The sequence below is a fragment of the Nyctibius grandis genome, chromosome 31 (assembly GCF_013368605.1).
Source record: "Nyctibius grandis isolate bNycGra1 chromosome 31, bNycGra1.pri, whole genome shotgun sequence".
Taxonomy (NCBI): domain Eukaryota; kingdom Metazoa; phylum Chordata; class Aves; order Nyctibiiformes; family Nyctibiidae; genus Nyctibius; species Nyctibius grandis.
This window is the reverse complement of record NC_090688.1, coordinates 5,489,562-5,504,398: the sequence shown is the minus strand read 5'-3', so window position 1 is coordinate 5,504,398 and position 14,837 is coordinate 5,489,562. Positions and strand designations below refer to the sequence as shown.

Here is a 14,837-nt window from a genome sequence, read left to right as displayed (position 1 = left end):
CCGTCCCGTCCGCTGCCCGCCCGCCGCGGGAGCCGGTGCGGACCGGAGCGCGTGGACCCCGACCGGGCGCCCCGTGAGCGCGGGCGAGTGACCCGGGACAAGGACCCCGGGTAGCCGTCGGGGCGCGGATTTGTGAATGGGAGGCCCCGCCCCTCGGCCCCGCCCCGCCCCGCCCATTGGCCGCCGCGGGCCCCGCCCCGCCCCGCCCGCTCGCCCCGCGCTCGGGCCGCCCGCGCCGTCGGGGCCGGTCGCCGCCGCGGCCATGGCCCGTCGCCCGCCGCCCCGCCGCGCCCCGCCGCCCGCCCGCCGCCCGCCGCCATGAGGCGCGGGGGCCCCGCCGCCATCGCCGCCTGCCTCGCCGGGGCGCTCGCCGTGCTGGCGGGGCCGGGGCCGGGGCCGGGGCCGGGGGCGGGCAGCGCTGCTGGGGGCGGCCGGCGGCCCCCCCGCAGCTACGACCACCTGGAAGGCGACGTGCGCTGGCGGCGGCTCTTCTCCGCCACCCGCTTCTTCCTGCGCATCGACGGCGGCGGCGGCGTGGAGGGGACGCGCTGGAGGGAGCGGCCGGGCAGTGAGTGGGGCCGGGGCCGGGGCCGGAGCGGGGAGAGCCGGGGCCTGGGGCCGCCCCCGCGGGGTCCCGCCGCCCTCCCACCCGCGGGTGCGCCGGGGCTGCCGGAGCGGCGGGCGCTGGCGGGCCGGGCACGGGGCAGCGGGCACGGCCGGGGGGGCGAGGGCTGGGCGGAGGCGCCCCGAGACGGCGGCGGGACCCCGCTGTGCCCAGCCCGGGCGGCGCCCGCAGCTCCTCCCGCCCGGCACAAGCCTCTGCCGGGGCGGCTCCTCCGGCCGTGCGGGAGCCGCGGGTCCCCGCCGTCCATCCCTGCTGTCCCCGCAGTCCGTCCCTGCCGTCCCCGCCGTCCCGCAGGCGGCTGGCCGGGGCAGGCAGCCCCGCTCCTGCTGCCCTCGCCCCCGGGAGCCCCTTCCCCGGGGTTTGCTGCCCCCGCACTGCGGGGTGCGCGGGCACCGGGACCTGGCGTCACTTGGCCAGCGCTGCCTGGGGTGACCTGGGGGGTCCCTCGTCCCACCTCGTCCTGGCAGCGCAGTCGGGGGGCTGCGTCCCCTGCCCTGCGTTTGGGGTATCTGCGTCTGGCTCTGACCGGGGGGATCTGATCGTTCCCTGTAAGCACGTTGGGGAGGGTGAAGGCTGAGGAGGAGGAGGAGGAACGGAGGAAGCTTTGGGGGCGAAGCTGGTCTCAGAACCGAGCATCCATGAGGCTGGCGTGGGAGAGCAGAGCAGCGCCCTCGGAGGGGACCACGGAGCATCCGCTGCCGTCACACAGGGACCCCGTCACGCAGGGACCCCCGTCACGCAGAGCCCTGGGCGGGCAGAGCCGGCAGCCCCCGCCGCAGCGCGCAGAGGTGCTGCCCGGGCTGTGCTGTGATCCGGAGCTTGGGAACGAGCCGGCAGGATGAGGCCTTCCCCTGGGGCTGGGGCTGCTCCACCCCGCGGCCCTCGGGAGCGGCTGCGTGCGGCCGTGGGAAGAGGCGGCTGCGGGGGCCGGCGCTGGGGTCCCTGCGCCAGCGGAGAGGCTGCTCCCGGCACTGGGGTCCTGCCTCGGCTCCGCGGCCGTCTGCTGCCACCCAGGTCCCCTCCCGGTGACAGCGCCGTGGGTCCCGAGGGGACATGGCACCCGGGGTACAGCTGTGGCCGGGGCCAGGACTGCAAGCCCAGCTCCAGCACCCGCGGCTCAGCCCATTTCGGGCGCTGGGTCCCGGCCCCTGTGACAGGGAAGGGGCACCAGGCTGGCAGGGCGGCGGCTGGACACAGTGGGGGCCTTGGGAAGGGGGGTGCCCAAGCATCCCCGGGGGGCCCTGGCACAGTGTCAGGTTTTGGGGCAGGAAGGATGCTGCGGGCGGGAGCAGCATCCCCCAGCCCGTGTCCCGGCGGCAGCGGGGGCTGCCCCGTCTCCTGGCCAGCGCGGGAGGACGTCACCGGTCCGGCAGCGGGACGGGGGGGCCCAGCCCAGCCAGGCACCTGCGAGCAGAGCACGGCAGAGCCGGCCGGGTGCCGGGAACGGCAACGGGGGGTTATTTTTAGAAGAGCAGAAGTCCTTCGTTATAAATAGCAGCGACTCCAGACGGTGATCGAGGGGGGTGGATTCGCAGGCGTTCGCTCAGCCCTTCCCCGCGGCTGCTGCACGTCAACGGCTTCGCTGGGCTGGGCCCTGCGGGTCCCGGTGGGTGCCGGGTGCTGGCGGCAGCACCGAGGCGGCTGGGCTGAAAATCCCCTCTTACACATTGCCCCAAAGGAGCCGAACACCCGGGAGCCCGAAGGCTGCCCCGGTGCCACATCCACCCCGTCCGCTCCCGGCGAGGGCACGAGTGCCCCAGGGAGGCGATGCTGGCGATGCCGGGGGGTCGCTGCCCAGGGGTGCAGCCCCCTGTGCTGCGTGTGCCGCCGCCAGCCAAAGCCTCTGAGCATCCTCCCTCACCATCTGGGGCAGCCACAGGCAGCGGTGCCCGCGGGCAGCTCCCACAGGACTCACCCTGCCCGCAGCCCTGCCCGCCGGACCCTCCTTCCCCCTTCCCGCAGCACCGGGGGCCCGGCGGGCAGCAGGGCTGGCAGCAGCACCCCGGGCTGGCTGCGTGCGGGGCGGTGCAGGAATCCCAAGGCCCTGACGATGCTCTGGGTGTTTCCCCGTCGGTCGCTGGTCCGACCACATGCCTTTGCCATTAGCGGCTGCGCCCGGAGCTTGGTGACCGGGCACGGCCACTGCAGCCCGGCTGCGGCCACCTCCCGGGCTCGTCCCCACGTCCTGCAGTGTCACCACATCCCCCCTACCCGCGGTGCCCGGCACGGGGCCGTGTGTCCACACTCGTGCCAGCCGGGCAATCGGCACCGGCATCTGTGGGCAGCACCGTCCCGGCCCCGTTCCTGCCCCCTCTGCCCCGGTGCCTCCGTCCGCCGCGCTGGGCCGTCGCTGCCGCCCCCGCGCACACTTTGCCCCCCAAGGGCCACGCCGGCCTCGGTGCCCCGAGCGCGCGGGGGGCGGGTCTGGCCCTGGGGCACCGCAGTTGTGTTGGGGACGGGTGCCCAGGCAGAGCTGCCCATGGGGGCAGGATGATCGCGAGGTGGGCACCGGGCAGAGGCCGATGGGTGGTTCCAGGCAAGCGGAGGTCGTGCTTGGCCCCGCTCCTGCGCAGCCCGGCTCCCGGGAAGCGCCTGGCCCCGGGGAGGAGAGGAGTAAAGATCAAATCCCCCCCGAATCGGAGGTTCCCCCTCCTGCTCCTGGCTCGGGCTGCAGCCCTCGTTCCTGCCGTCCCTCTGGCTGCTCCAGCGCTGGGCAAGGGTCAGCGGCCCCGTCCCTCCGGGAGGGCACTTTGCGGCCACAGAGCCGGCGTCGGGGCAGGGCCCCCCGGGGACGTCGCCCGTCCTTCCCCGGCTCACCGCCGCGCTCCCTGTCCCGCAGGCATCGTCGAGATCCGGTCGGTGCGTGTGGGCGTCGTGGCCATCCGGGCGGTGCACACCGGCTTCTACCTGGCCATGAACAAGCAGGGGAGGCTCTACGGGTCGGTAGGTCGGACGCTGCCTCCCGGGAGGGACCGGACCGGGGTCAGAGGCGCAGGGCAGAGCTGGAACGGGGGGTCCCAGACCCGCCGGGACCGGTGCCCAGGAGCGGGCTCCTGGTTTCCCACGCCCTGACCTGCTCCCAGCGGGGGACTGCGCCCACGGAGCCCCTCTGCCCTCCGGGGACCGGGGAGCAGCCGGGGTCCTGCCCTGCCCCACTCCTGGGGTTCCCCCCCGCTGGAACGGGGCAACGATGGGCCCCAGCCGAGCGCAGCCGCCCCTCACCCCCTTCCCTCTCCTGCCAGAAGGAGTTCAGCCCCAACTGCAAGTTCACGGAGCGCATCGAGGAGAACGGCTACAACACCTACGCGTCGCTGCGCTGGCGGCACCGGGGCCGCCCCATGTTCCTCTCGCTCAATAGCAAGGGCAGGCCGCGGCGAGGGGGCAAGACGCGCCGGCAGCACCCCTCCACCCACTTCCTCCCCATGCTCGTCAGCTGAGCCCCACGGCGGCTCCGGACCACCCTGTAGGGAAAAAAAATGGAAAAAAAAAAAAAAGAGTTATTTTATTTATGCACATATCTATTTTTTTGCTATTTATTGTTTTATTTTTAAACGCACGGCAGAGGATGGATGTGGAAGGCAGATGCTCCAGACGCGGCCGTGCAAGGACACGGCTCTCCCCACCGTCCCGCACACCGGGGCTGCCGACCCCGACCCGCACGGCCCGGCGTCTCTGCAGGGGCTGGACGGGGGCTGGGACATACTGGCGGGTTGTGTCTGTCTCGTGTCTGAGCACCCGTGGCAATTAAAGCTGTGTTCGTGGTATGGAGTCTTGGAGCTTCGATGGTGGGCTTGGCTCGGGCCGGGTGGCGTCGGCTCCCCGGGGTCGCAGCTGCAGCCACCAGCGCTGTCCCTGCTGCTGCTGGCGGGTCCCCTGCCAGCCCCCAGCCTCCAGCCAGCGCCTCCAGGCCGGTCCTGCCCCCCTCAGCCCATCATCCCCAGCAGAGATGGAGCCAGAAATGTGGCTGGTGGCCAGGAGCAGCCCCTCGCCTGGAGGGGACCACGGCCAGAAATAGCACCTGCGCCTTGGCCAGGGCACGTCCCTGCGCCGCCCGCCGCAGCGAGGCACCGCAGCCTGGTCGCTTTGTCACGTCAGACGTGAGCGATGGCCCCAGCAAAACCACCAAACTTGTTCCATTTCTTACCGGACCAGCTCCAAACCAGTCTGAGAGGGAACAGCCACCACGTTAACTGCGTGGTGACCGCGGCGGGCACCAGCCCCGGCCCCGAGCCCCTGCCGGGCAGGTGGCAGCACCCACCCACCCACCACGGGCTTCGCTTCGCCCCCTTGAAGCCCACCCCGAGCCCTGCTCACACGTGAGGAATCGCCCCCCGCGCCCCGGGGGAGCCGGGAGCCCCACGCTGGGACACAGCAGGAGAAGGAAGGTTTTTCCAGGTCTCCTGGTCTGCGTTTTGGTGACTAAAGAGCAAAGCCTTCCCTCCGTGCCAGCCCAGCCGATGGCCCACGCAGGCTCAGCCGGGGACCTTCCTGCTGCCGCCGCCTCCCAAGCCCAGGATCCCGGCGGCAGAAGCTTCTGGCTCAACCTCGGGCGGAGGATGAGCTCTTAACCCTGATATACCAGTCCCGAGATCAACCCTCGTCCTGCAGGCACCCGCCCGCCCGGATAAAAGGCGCCGCTGGGCTGCGCTGGCAAAGCCGGGGAGGAAAAACATTCCAGGAGAGTTGCTCAGCACTGGCCACGCGGTCCCGGCAACCTTGGCAAAGGCCTCTTCTTGCCCCTGCGCCGGGGACGTCTTCTCCAACGAACCTGCTCTCCTTTTGTTCCACCACAGCTCAAGAAACACCAACCAAGGCGCCCGCCTTCCCCCTCCTACGGCGGGCACGGCCCCTCGTGGGAAGAAGGGCCCGGGCCTCGGGCACGGCTGCTTGGAAAGCAGCACCAAAGCTCTGCCAGTGCCAGCACCCTCCCCAGCCACCCCGGCCGCTCACAGGCCCCAAAGCCGTCCCCCCAGCAGCCCCACAGGGGCAGGCTCCCCGCTGACAGCTCTGGCGTCGAGGCGCGGGGGGAGCCCAGGCTTTCGTCCCTCTCGCCCCTCCCGGCGGAGCGCGGACGCAGGCAGCAGGTAGGTCACTGCCCGCCCCGGTCACATTCTTTTCATTCTCCAACCTCCAGCTCTGTCACAGAAACTGAGTCACAAACACACCTGGATATTTGTCTCGCTCTTCTTTTTTTAATCAGCTGTATTTGAAGTAGCTCTGAAATACATTTTTCTCCAAAACGTCGTTTTTCCTGTATATTATTCAATCACAATGCTATGTGGCTGGTCCTGGCTCTGACGCACGCCCAGTCCTGATGTCACACAGAGGAAAAGTCCGCTCAGGCTGAGAGAAGGGCAGGACTGCACCAGGGAGGTGTAAAAAGTACAAAAGACCAGGCAAGGATGCTTTCAGTTACAATCCTGCAGCCAACAATGCGCGGGCTGGCAACGCGTGTGCAGGTGCTGGTGCCCGGGGCTCGGAGCACGCCCACGTGGCACGCAGGAGGGCTCGGACAAGCCCGGCCTGCCCGGGGTGGGACGGGACGGCTCAGCGCAGCGGCCTCCGGAGAGCTTACCCTGTAGTTTTCCTCAAATCATGCACAATGTCTCGTTGAGCTGAAACGTCCGTTTATTTAACGGCAGTAATAATTTAAAATTATAAAAACCCTTTCAGTGTTGAGTATCAGAAGGGCGGGGTTATAAAGAAAAATAAATGGGACTCGAGATGTGCAAGGGAAGGGTAACGGGGTCTATTTCAAGAGTTCATTTTTTTCAGTGACAACTATTGGCCCTCCCCAGCTGGAGACCCCGGGAGGGAGGCAGTATTTACGCTTCCATTTTAAAGACTTCAACCTCCAAAGCAGAAGAGAGAGCATCCAAGGGGAGGAGGAGGAGGAGCAAAAGAAAGAGAGGAAGGAATCTCCAACTCAAAACCATACAAACAACCTTCCCAGTCAGAATTGCAACCGCTAGCCCAGCGCCCCGGCTCTCCGCCGCCGGAGCGCGGCCGCCTCTCACTGCAACGGTTAAAAGTCCACGCGGCAAATGGATGTTTTTAATTAATAGACAGAGCTCTTTCCCCCCCATCACGGGACTTGAGGCTTCTCATCTCTGAAGGACCCAGAGTCTCCGTGTCTTCAGAACTCAAAAGGGAATCCTGGGGGCACCACCCTCCCCTCGCTCTGCTCTGGAAGCCCCTTTCGTTGCTTACGGTGGCTGGGGAGGGAGGAGGGACAATGGACAGGGCCCCAGGGACAGAGGGTTGGATTAAGATTTCATGAGTTGTTCGATGAGTTTTCATTACTTGGTGAGCTGGAGGAAGAGGAGGAGGAGGAGGATGATGAGAAGTTCATCCCTGTGAGTCCTGGGGGGTTTGTGGCAGTGTTTTGTCCACTTAAGCTTTTCCGGCACACGGGACACGTGTCGTGCTTTGGAGAGCAGACAAAAACAAAACGAGAGATGGGAAACAGGATTAGAAAAAGGATCAGGGAGCAGCACTGAAGGAAAGGCTGGGATGACACTCCTTCCGCTGACCAAAGGCTGCTCGTGCTCAGGCCTCACCACGGAGGTGTGACAACATTTACAGAGGAGAACGGTGCCACCAAACCACCCGAGAGCTGCAAACCCCGGTCCCGCTCGGGCGGCACTAACCTGTTCCAGCCACGGGACTATACAGCTGTTGTGGAACAGGTGATTGCAGGGTAACTGCCGGACGTTCTCGCCCACTGTGTAGTCTTCTTTACACACAGGACACTCTAACCCAGAATCTGCAGCGTCAGGGGAAAGCAAAGCGCAGCTAAAGCGACACAGAGCGACGCTCACAGCCCCTGACTCGGGACCCCACCACCTCTTCCCTTTCCCCACACTGGCTCCTGGGACTGCTGCCCCACCACTGCTTCACCCCTGCAGAGAGGAAAGCTCGCTGCTTTGTGGGTCCTACCACCATCACTCCACCTCTCACTGCTTCATTGTTCCCTTCCCTTCTGCTTTTTCATCTCTGTCCACACTGAACTCCTCAGAACACTTTCCCTCCCCAGGGCAAACCCATCCAGCCCACACTGCTCTTTTTTTTTGTGCGAGTGTAACAGAGCGATACTTCAGCTTTCCCCCTCTTTGAAATATTTTAGGCCTTGAAGGTACTAGCAGACAAAATTAAAACCCCAAGAAAACGTTAAACAGAACTTTGACAGAGCTCTTTGTGCACGATTCCCTGGAGGAGACACACATACCTACGTGTTCCTGTGTGATCTGTACGGTGGGGAGGGCCTGGATCTTTTCTTTGTCTGCTGGCGGCGGTCCAGTGTTTTCAAACTGATTTAGTAACTGAAAAAACAATAGGCCCCAGCGGGCAGAGAGAAGCTGTGAGCTCAGCAGCACACAGAACCTGTCCATTCACTGACCCAGGGCACTGGCCCCTGCGGCGCCTGCCCTGCAGACCTCGTCTCCCATTTCCCCTTCAGTGCTTCCCCCCCCGCATCACAAGAGGTGCTGACGATTTCGCAGCACTGCACAAAGGACAGCAGAGACCATGATAAAGCCAATTTTACCTGTGTGATAATTGCATCCAGGCCGTTGGCACCCCACGCGTAGTCCATTGGATTCGAATGCAAGACTCCCCTGTAAGAATAAGGACAACAATTAAATTCGGCTGGGAGCACGAACAAGAACACTGTCAGAAAGAGCAGGACGTCTTCCAACTCACCAAGGACCTAGTCCTAGGTTTGGTATTGTTGTAGGTGCAATGATTCCATTGACCAGCTGCTGGATAATTCTGAAAGACAAGAAAAGCAGGATTATGGACGAATTAGTGTCTGCTCGCTCGCAGCCCAGAAACCCAGCAGGGAAGGAGTGGCTGAATCGCTAAATACTGTCACATCATCAGGGGAAAGGGAAAAATATCCTGCAGCGATAGAAACTGCGTCTTTTGAACTGATTATTCATTGACAAAGAGAAGTTCCAATATTTTACTCATAAGGGGGTGATTTCTGACAAAGATGGCAAGTGGCTTTCCAGGGTGCAGTTAAACATCAGTCTCACTGTCCCGTGCTTTCTCTTGTTTCCCCTCAGACCAAGTGCAACATTTTGGCAGTACCTGGGAACAACCAGGGAACGCTTCCTCCTTGCAGGTTTAATGGTCAAAGCTCCCAGCCACCCTGCAGCCCACGCTGCTGAGCTCGGGTGAAAGGGCCACTCTCAACCCAGGGCAGGAGCTTGCCAAGAGCTGCGGGCCCGGCCGGAGCCTGCCCGCCCAGCAGCGCGTTCACGGGGGCAAAGTGGGCACCTGCGGCGGAGTCGGGGCAGACAGCTGCGCTCAGGAGAAAAAGGCACGGGCTGATTTCCAGCTCACTCCCACCAGTGAGCAATCACGGGGCTTCCTCCACAAGCACCCGGCCGCTGCTCTCACCCTTCCAGCGTGGGGACTCCCTCGTGCCTGCCGGCGGCACGGCGCGTGGCGAGACGGGCCCGGGGCTGCCTCGCGCCGTATCGGTGCCGAGACTGATGCTCTCGCTCCCTCCGGCCCTCAGAGTCCCTGTTGTCTTCCGACTGCACGTTGGACCCGAACGGAAACTCAAAGCTGTCATCAAAGATCCCGAAGGCAAACTGGCCGTAGCCCTGCGGCAAGGTGAATAAGTGCTGATCCACGTTCTGGGAGGGAGAGAGTTCAGAGAGCAGGTTGCAACAGGGAGAAAAACAGCTCTTAGCTTTCATGCCTGGTGTTGCACCAGCCTTCCAACAGGCTCTTCAGATCCCAGCAACTCCCAAGCCTTGGCTGACACCGGTGAACCAGGGCACTCTGACAGGCAGCTCAGGGAGGAGCAGACACTGACTTAAATATGAAGGTAAGAAATAACTACAACTTCCCTGGCTTCTCTTCAGCTGCTGCACGTAACTGCTGCCTTTTAAGCTGAGGCCACTGCATAGCAACACACCCAGACAGCTCACTGAATCCCAGCTCAGCCCCCTCACAACAAGAATAAGCTACAAGTGATGGTCCTATTAAAAACGCGCAGTAAAAACACGACATGCGGAGATTTCAGGAGCAGCGTGTGGATGGTATTAATACCTCCTTGCACAAAGTTTGTCATAATCCAAAAAACATTTAAACAATGTACTAATGGAAAAATACTTCAATTCCATGGCAAAGCAGAAAGCGTTGGAAGAGACAGAGAGGCCTTACTCACCTCAAAAGGATGCCTGCTCTGATCGCTGGTTGACGTCGAGGAGCTGGTCTCATTGTCAGCGTTCCTGTGAAGAAGGAAGGGCGCTGGTCAGCCTCGGGAGGATTCCCAGCAGCGGGGAGCAAGGGACGTGAGCTGACAGGAGCAGACCCCCCAGCTGCTCGGTCACAGCACACGGGCAGCAACCGACGCATTTCTGTGCGGAGCCAGAGCTCGAAGGGACCCCAGAGGTCTGCTCTGCCCCCCCTCCGCCCCGGGGCAGGGTCTGCCCTCAGCTGCTGCCTGATTGCCCACGTCAACTTCCATTTTTCCCTCCCTGCAACCTCCACTTTCCCACATCCTCGCCCATCTCTCCCTACCCTTTTAGGTTCTGATTTCATGAAGCTACAGAGAAGTGACTGCACCACGTCAAGCAAGGATTCCCTGCACAATCCACCCCAAACACATCGGCTAATCCTCTGGAGCACCGCGGAGAGGAGACTTGAATCAAAGGAACTTCTCTATTGCAGAGGCGTGTGACCAAACGAGACAGATTATTAGGAAAACTCCTAATGCTGTTAGGCTTCTGCTTTTAGAGAGCTGCAGGAACATTTACTGCTCAGCATCCAGGTCTACGCTTTGATGTTCACCGTACCAGAAGTCGAAGGTTCGGCGATTTACGCGACTCTCCCAAGGTCACAGCAAACGACCAACACAGTTAGGATTAGCCAGGGCTGATTTTCAGCCTCTAAGGTTGGTGCAGTCAGACCAAACGTCACCTTGTCAGTACAGATGCCTCAGTCTGTAAAGACCACTGCTCTCAGCGGGCAGCAACACGCGCCCGGCAGACCCCCTGCGCGGCCCAGCCTGCCCCTGCGCTGGGCGCCTGCCAGCCTGCCTGCACGCTGCCAGTCCCCGAGCCAGTCACAGCCAAGGTCCAGCAAACGTCTCCAAAACATTTTAAGACATTTCTCCTGCTCTCGCCCCTTCCGACGCTGCCAGAGAGCAGTCCCGCTGCCGAGTCAGCAGCAAAGCACACGAACGCAGATCTCGCTGCCCCCGTGCAGAGTCCAAAGTCTCATCAAAACGTTTCGCCGTTCGTACTCTGAGTTATTCCATTGTACACTGAGGCACACGACACTCGCCATTCCACAGATTCCTCTCCCAGAGGGTTATCTCTACCCTGATGACTCAAACCAGTTCAGAGCTACCACACGCCATGGGGAAAGCCTCTCCACCGCTTTTTTTTTGTTTGTTTTAGATCAGCCCATTCCTCCCCGCCCTTTACCAGCAACCTACGACACTCGGCATTCCCATGGCTGATCTACCCGTAGGTGCAAACAGCAAATTAAGCACTATCTACCCATAGTGAGGAAAGATGAGCCAAATATTGGGCAGAAATAGTAAAAATGGTGCATTCAGTATCCAACAAAGCCTTTTAACTAGAAAAAGAGCAAAGCAGAGTGAGTTCGTTCCAGCAATAGCCTCTGGGGCCGCACATTACCTTGGCTCTTCAGGGAGTTCTTCAATAAAACCGGATTCACACCGTGGGCAAATATAGTCCTACGGGAGAAGAAATACTGAGTGAGAAAAGAAAGTGGTACGTAAAAGCTGTGAAGGTGCCTTCAGTGTGACGGGGCGGAAGAGAAGAGTCCTACAGCTGTCGCCCCAAACGCACGCCACGACGACAGAGCCAGAACGACCCCAAACCGCTGATATTTGCCTTCAGCAGACTAGTGAGGCAAATCGTTAAGCCTGAGCCTGTTTGGAACTTGACTTTAGAAAAGATTTGGATAACACTAATTAATCCCCCGTAGAGACAAAGCATTAGGTAACATCTGACGTAGTTCTGGGTGAAGCGAAAGCAAAACCACCGGCCCTCCCAGAAAAGCAGCAGCGGGACGCCTCGGGAGTTTGCGACCGTCGCTGTCCTCCCAACTCCTGGTGTTAGTCAAGAGTTTACACCCCACAACCGACTGTCCTAGCGAGCAGCAGCCCCGAACGCTTCAGACCCTGACAGGAAATTACTCCACTTCTCAGCGCTCGAGAAGCAGCAGCAGCAGGCAGCACCGCTGAGTCAGAAGGGGAAGCGACAGAGCCCGCACCTAACCCCAGCCACGGCCGGGGCGGAACAGCCACTGCGGGCAAACACAACCGCGCTGGCAAAGCCAGGCTCAGCACGGAGGAAATTTCAGAGCTTATAACAATAATGCTACTTCCCTTTACTACTGCTACGTTCGAGTTGGCACAGGCCCTTAAACAGAGTCGATGGATTCCCCGACAGAGGAGAGGACGCCAGCCACGTGGGGTTGCTCTGATAAGACACCTGGGATCGCTCCTCCAGCCACTGCAGAAAAACCCGATAAGGCCCCAGCGCAGGGCAGCAACGCCGGCGACCCGCTGCCCGGCCAGATAAGGAGGCAGCAAACACCAAGACCTAGACACAGACGTGGGGAGGTCGCTGCTCCCTCTTCTGCGCGGGACTCTCTGGATGCACGACTGAAATAACGGGGTCTGCGCAATTTACACAACGTTTGATTTCAAGAACGTTCCTACACCGTGCAAATTCTTCTCGAAGCTGGTTACCAGCACACGGGAACTCCTGTGATGAGCACAGAGAATGAGACCAATTGCCTCTGCCTTCGAAATTCCCCCTCCCTGTTTTACTCTCCACCACTATGGCACTGGTGGAAATTATTATGGTATAGCCACACTTGAGCAGTGAGCCACTTACTCAACTCTCCTATTTAAGGGAGGCTTTTCTGTGTGTGTGCTCGCAGACAGCTCTGAACACAGGGATCAGCAAATTCCTCTGCAGCTGGAACAGCACAAATGTCAAAGTTGGTTGTTTCTCAGGCTGTTTGAATCGCTCCTTTTGCAGCGTTTGCTGCGGTATCTCCAGGAGCTTGGGCTGCAACAGTAAGTGAAACTGAATGAACTGGGACCCCCAAAACTAGTTAATTAACCAGCAATTAACCAGACCTGAACCAACAGAAGCAGCTCTCCGCTCCCTGCTATGGTTCACTGCCAGATGTGCTCTGCTGGCACAAGCCCAACACGGGGCGTCCAAACAAAAAATAAACGACCGATATTTCTAGGTTCCACCCTGCGGCTCCTGAGCCACCTTCTCCAGCCCATCGATGTATTCAGCAGGAGTTTTGTCCTCAAACTGTCCACACACTGTCCTCACACAAGCTGCGAGATTTACCAGCACGGCTGAGGGAGAGGGCGAAAGGACAATCAGCGCGTCACAAAACCGAACGGGCGGCGAAGTCTAATCAGCTGCGGCAGAGAGACACCTACACTCACCATCAGGTGACTTCCAAAATTCAATAAACATTAACAAAAAGCAACGCCTTATTCTGACAAGACGCTCTGAAAAGTTTCAGGACAACTGGCGACTGGCAGGATCCTCCAAATCGAATTTAACATCTCACAGCGTTTGGCAGGCGATCCGCAGAAAATCTAGCCATGACCCACCATGATGTTTTGGCCAGTTCCTTTCCAACAGCCAACGCTCCTTTTCTACCAGCCCCAGGAAAACAGGGCTCCTGGCAAGCCGAGGTTTTACTCAGTGACTAAAGCAGCCCCACTCAGGTGCTGCACGGAGCCTACAGAGCGCTTCTGCATGGCAGTGGGGCATACGGATGGGCTGCGCGCTTGTCTTAGGTCCTGTCACCCGTGAAGCTTTGCTCAGGCTCATTTAAACCCCGCTGAAAGAGACAAAAAGGAGCCCCCTCATCATCCCCCGGAGCTCCGGTTCGCTCGGGACGAAGATGTGGGTAATGGCACGGAGCCGAGGGGGGTGTGACACCGAAAAGGGGGGGTGCCACACCGAAAAGGGGGGGTGCCACACCGAAAAGGGGGGGTGCCACACCGAAAAGGGGGGGTCCGTGTCACACCGTTCCAGCCGGCTGGGGACACGCCGGGGGCAGCCCGGAGCCGGGCCGGGCCAGGGGAGCAGCGCCCTCGCCACCCGCCCCGAGGCAGGGCTGCTCGGGCCGCCCCCCCCTCCTCGCAGCACGGCTGCAGCGCAGGAACCGCGGCCCCGCGGACAGCCGCGCTGGGCCCCCCCTTCCCCGGCCGAGCAGGGCGGAGGGCCCCGTCCCGCCGCGCCGCCCCCGCCACACCCGGGCCCGGCTCCACCGGCCGCCCCCCCCCAGCGCCCCCATTTCCTCGCTCCGGAGCCCCCCCGCCCCTCCCAACGGCCCCCAAACCCCAACGGCCACACGCAGAACCGCCCCCACCCCCGCCCCTCCCAACGCCCCCCCGCACCCCGACACCCCCCGGGCCCTCCCCGCCCTCCGGGCCCGGCCCCCCCTCAGGCCTCACCCCCACGTGCCCGAACCACCGAGACGCCCCCCCGCCCTCTCCCACTCCCCCGGCTCCCCCACGCCGCCCCGAGCCCCCGCCCCCGCTCACGGGCAGGCGCGGGGCGATCTCGGCCGAGCAGCAATGGCAGAAGAACCGTCCCGGCTGCGGCGAAGCCTCCGCCATCTTCCTCACCCCCGGCCCGGCCCCGCCCCTTCCAGCCGCCCCACGCGGCCCCGCCCAACGCGGCGGCGGCGAACGACGGCGGCCGAGGGGGGACATGAGAGAGGCGGGGGGGGAAACGCGAAAGGGGCGGGGCGGAAGCGCCGGGGGGCGGGGCTTAGTCCTTATAAGGAGAGTGGGCGTCCGGTGCTGCATGGCCCCGCGCTCCCGGCCCCCGTCTGATCCGTCAGGGCTGAGTTTTCCAGGGGTAAAGCTGAGGAGGGAGGGATTGACCCCCCCACACACCCCAAAATAAAGAAAAAGTGTGTTTTTTCCATTGAAAATCCCAAATCGCGATAGCCGCGAGGGGATGTGGGTGTTGAGTTCCAGCAAAAACCGCTCGAGGCGGGGGTTTCCCCCCGAGAACTCCCCGCTGGAGGGTTTTTTGGGGGGTGGGAGGTGAAGGATTGGGGTTTTTGGGGTTGTTCCTGCGCTGGCCGAGGTCTTTGGGGTGACCCGGTGAGGGGTGCGCAGGCACGGCCCTGCCCGCTTGGGAGCGAGATGGCAACCCCACGGGGGGCT

General features: G+C 62.4%; 2 protein-coding genes across 5 annotated transcripts; one reads left to right on the top strand and one right to left on the bottom strand.

Moving 5' to 3' along the window:
• Positions 1-318: 318 nt before the first annotated feature.
• FGF22 (fibroblast growth factor 22) lies at positions 319-4,393 on the top strand. Of its 3 annotated transcripts, XM_068420697.1 has the most exons (4): positions 319-568; positions 3,465-3,568; positions 3,868-4,088; positions 4,188-4,393. In XM_068420697.1, the coding sequence occupies exons 1-3, from the start codon at positions 319-321 to the stop codon at positions 4,060-4,062; spliced, it is 549 nt and encodes a 182-aa protein (XP_068276798.1). In that variant the 3' UTR covers positions 4,063-4,088; positions 4,188-4,393. The 3 variants fall into 3 exon arrangements, with proteins under 3 accessions (XP_068276798.1, XP_068276799.1, XP_068276797.1); XM_068420698.1 differs by having other exon boundaries at positions 3,871-4,393; XM_068420696.1 differs by having other exon boundaries at positions 3,868-4,393.
• Positions 4,394-5,797: 1,404 nt separating this feature from the next.
• Positions 5,798-14,300, bottom strand: RNF126 (ring finger protein 126). 2 transcript variants are annotated; one of them, XM_068420810.1, is made up of 9 exons: positions 14,205-14,300; positions 11,287-11,345; positions 9,807-9,870; positions 9,029-9,270; positions 8,327-8,395; positions 8,172-8,241; positions 7,854-7,947; positions 7,276-7,391; positions 5,798-7,052 (listed from the first exon to the last, which is right to left on the bottom strand). In XM_068420810.1, exons 1-9 carry the CDS (start codon positions 14,277-14,279, stop codon positions 6,900-6,902), a joined length of 942 nt encoding a protein of 313 aa, XP_068276911.1. In that variant the 5' UTR covers positions 14,280-14,300; the 3' UTR covers positions 5,798-6,899. The 2 variants fall into 2 exon arrangements, with proteins under 2 accessions (XP_068276911.1, XP_068276912.1); XM_068420811.1 differs by lacking the exon at positions 7,276-7,391.
• Positions 14,301-14,837: the final 537 nt, after the last annotated feature.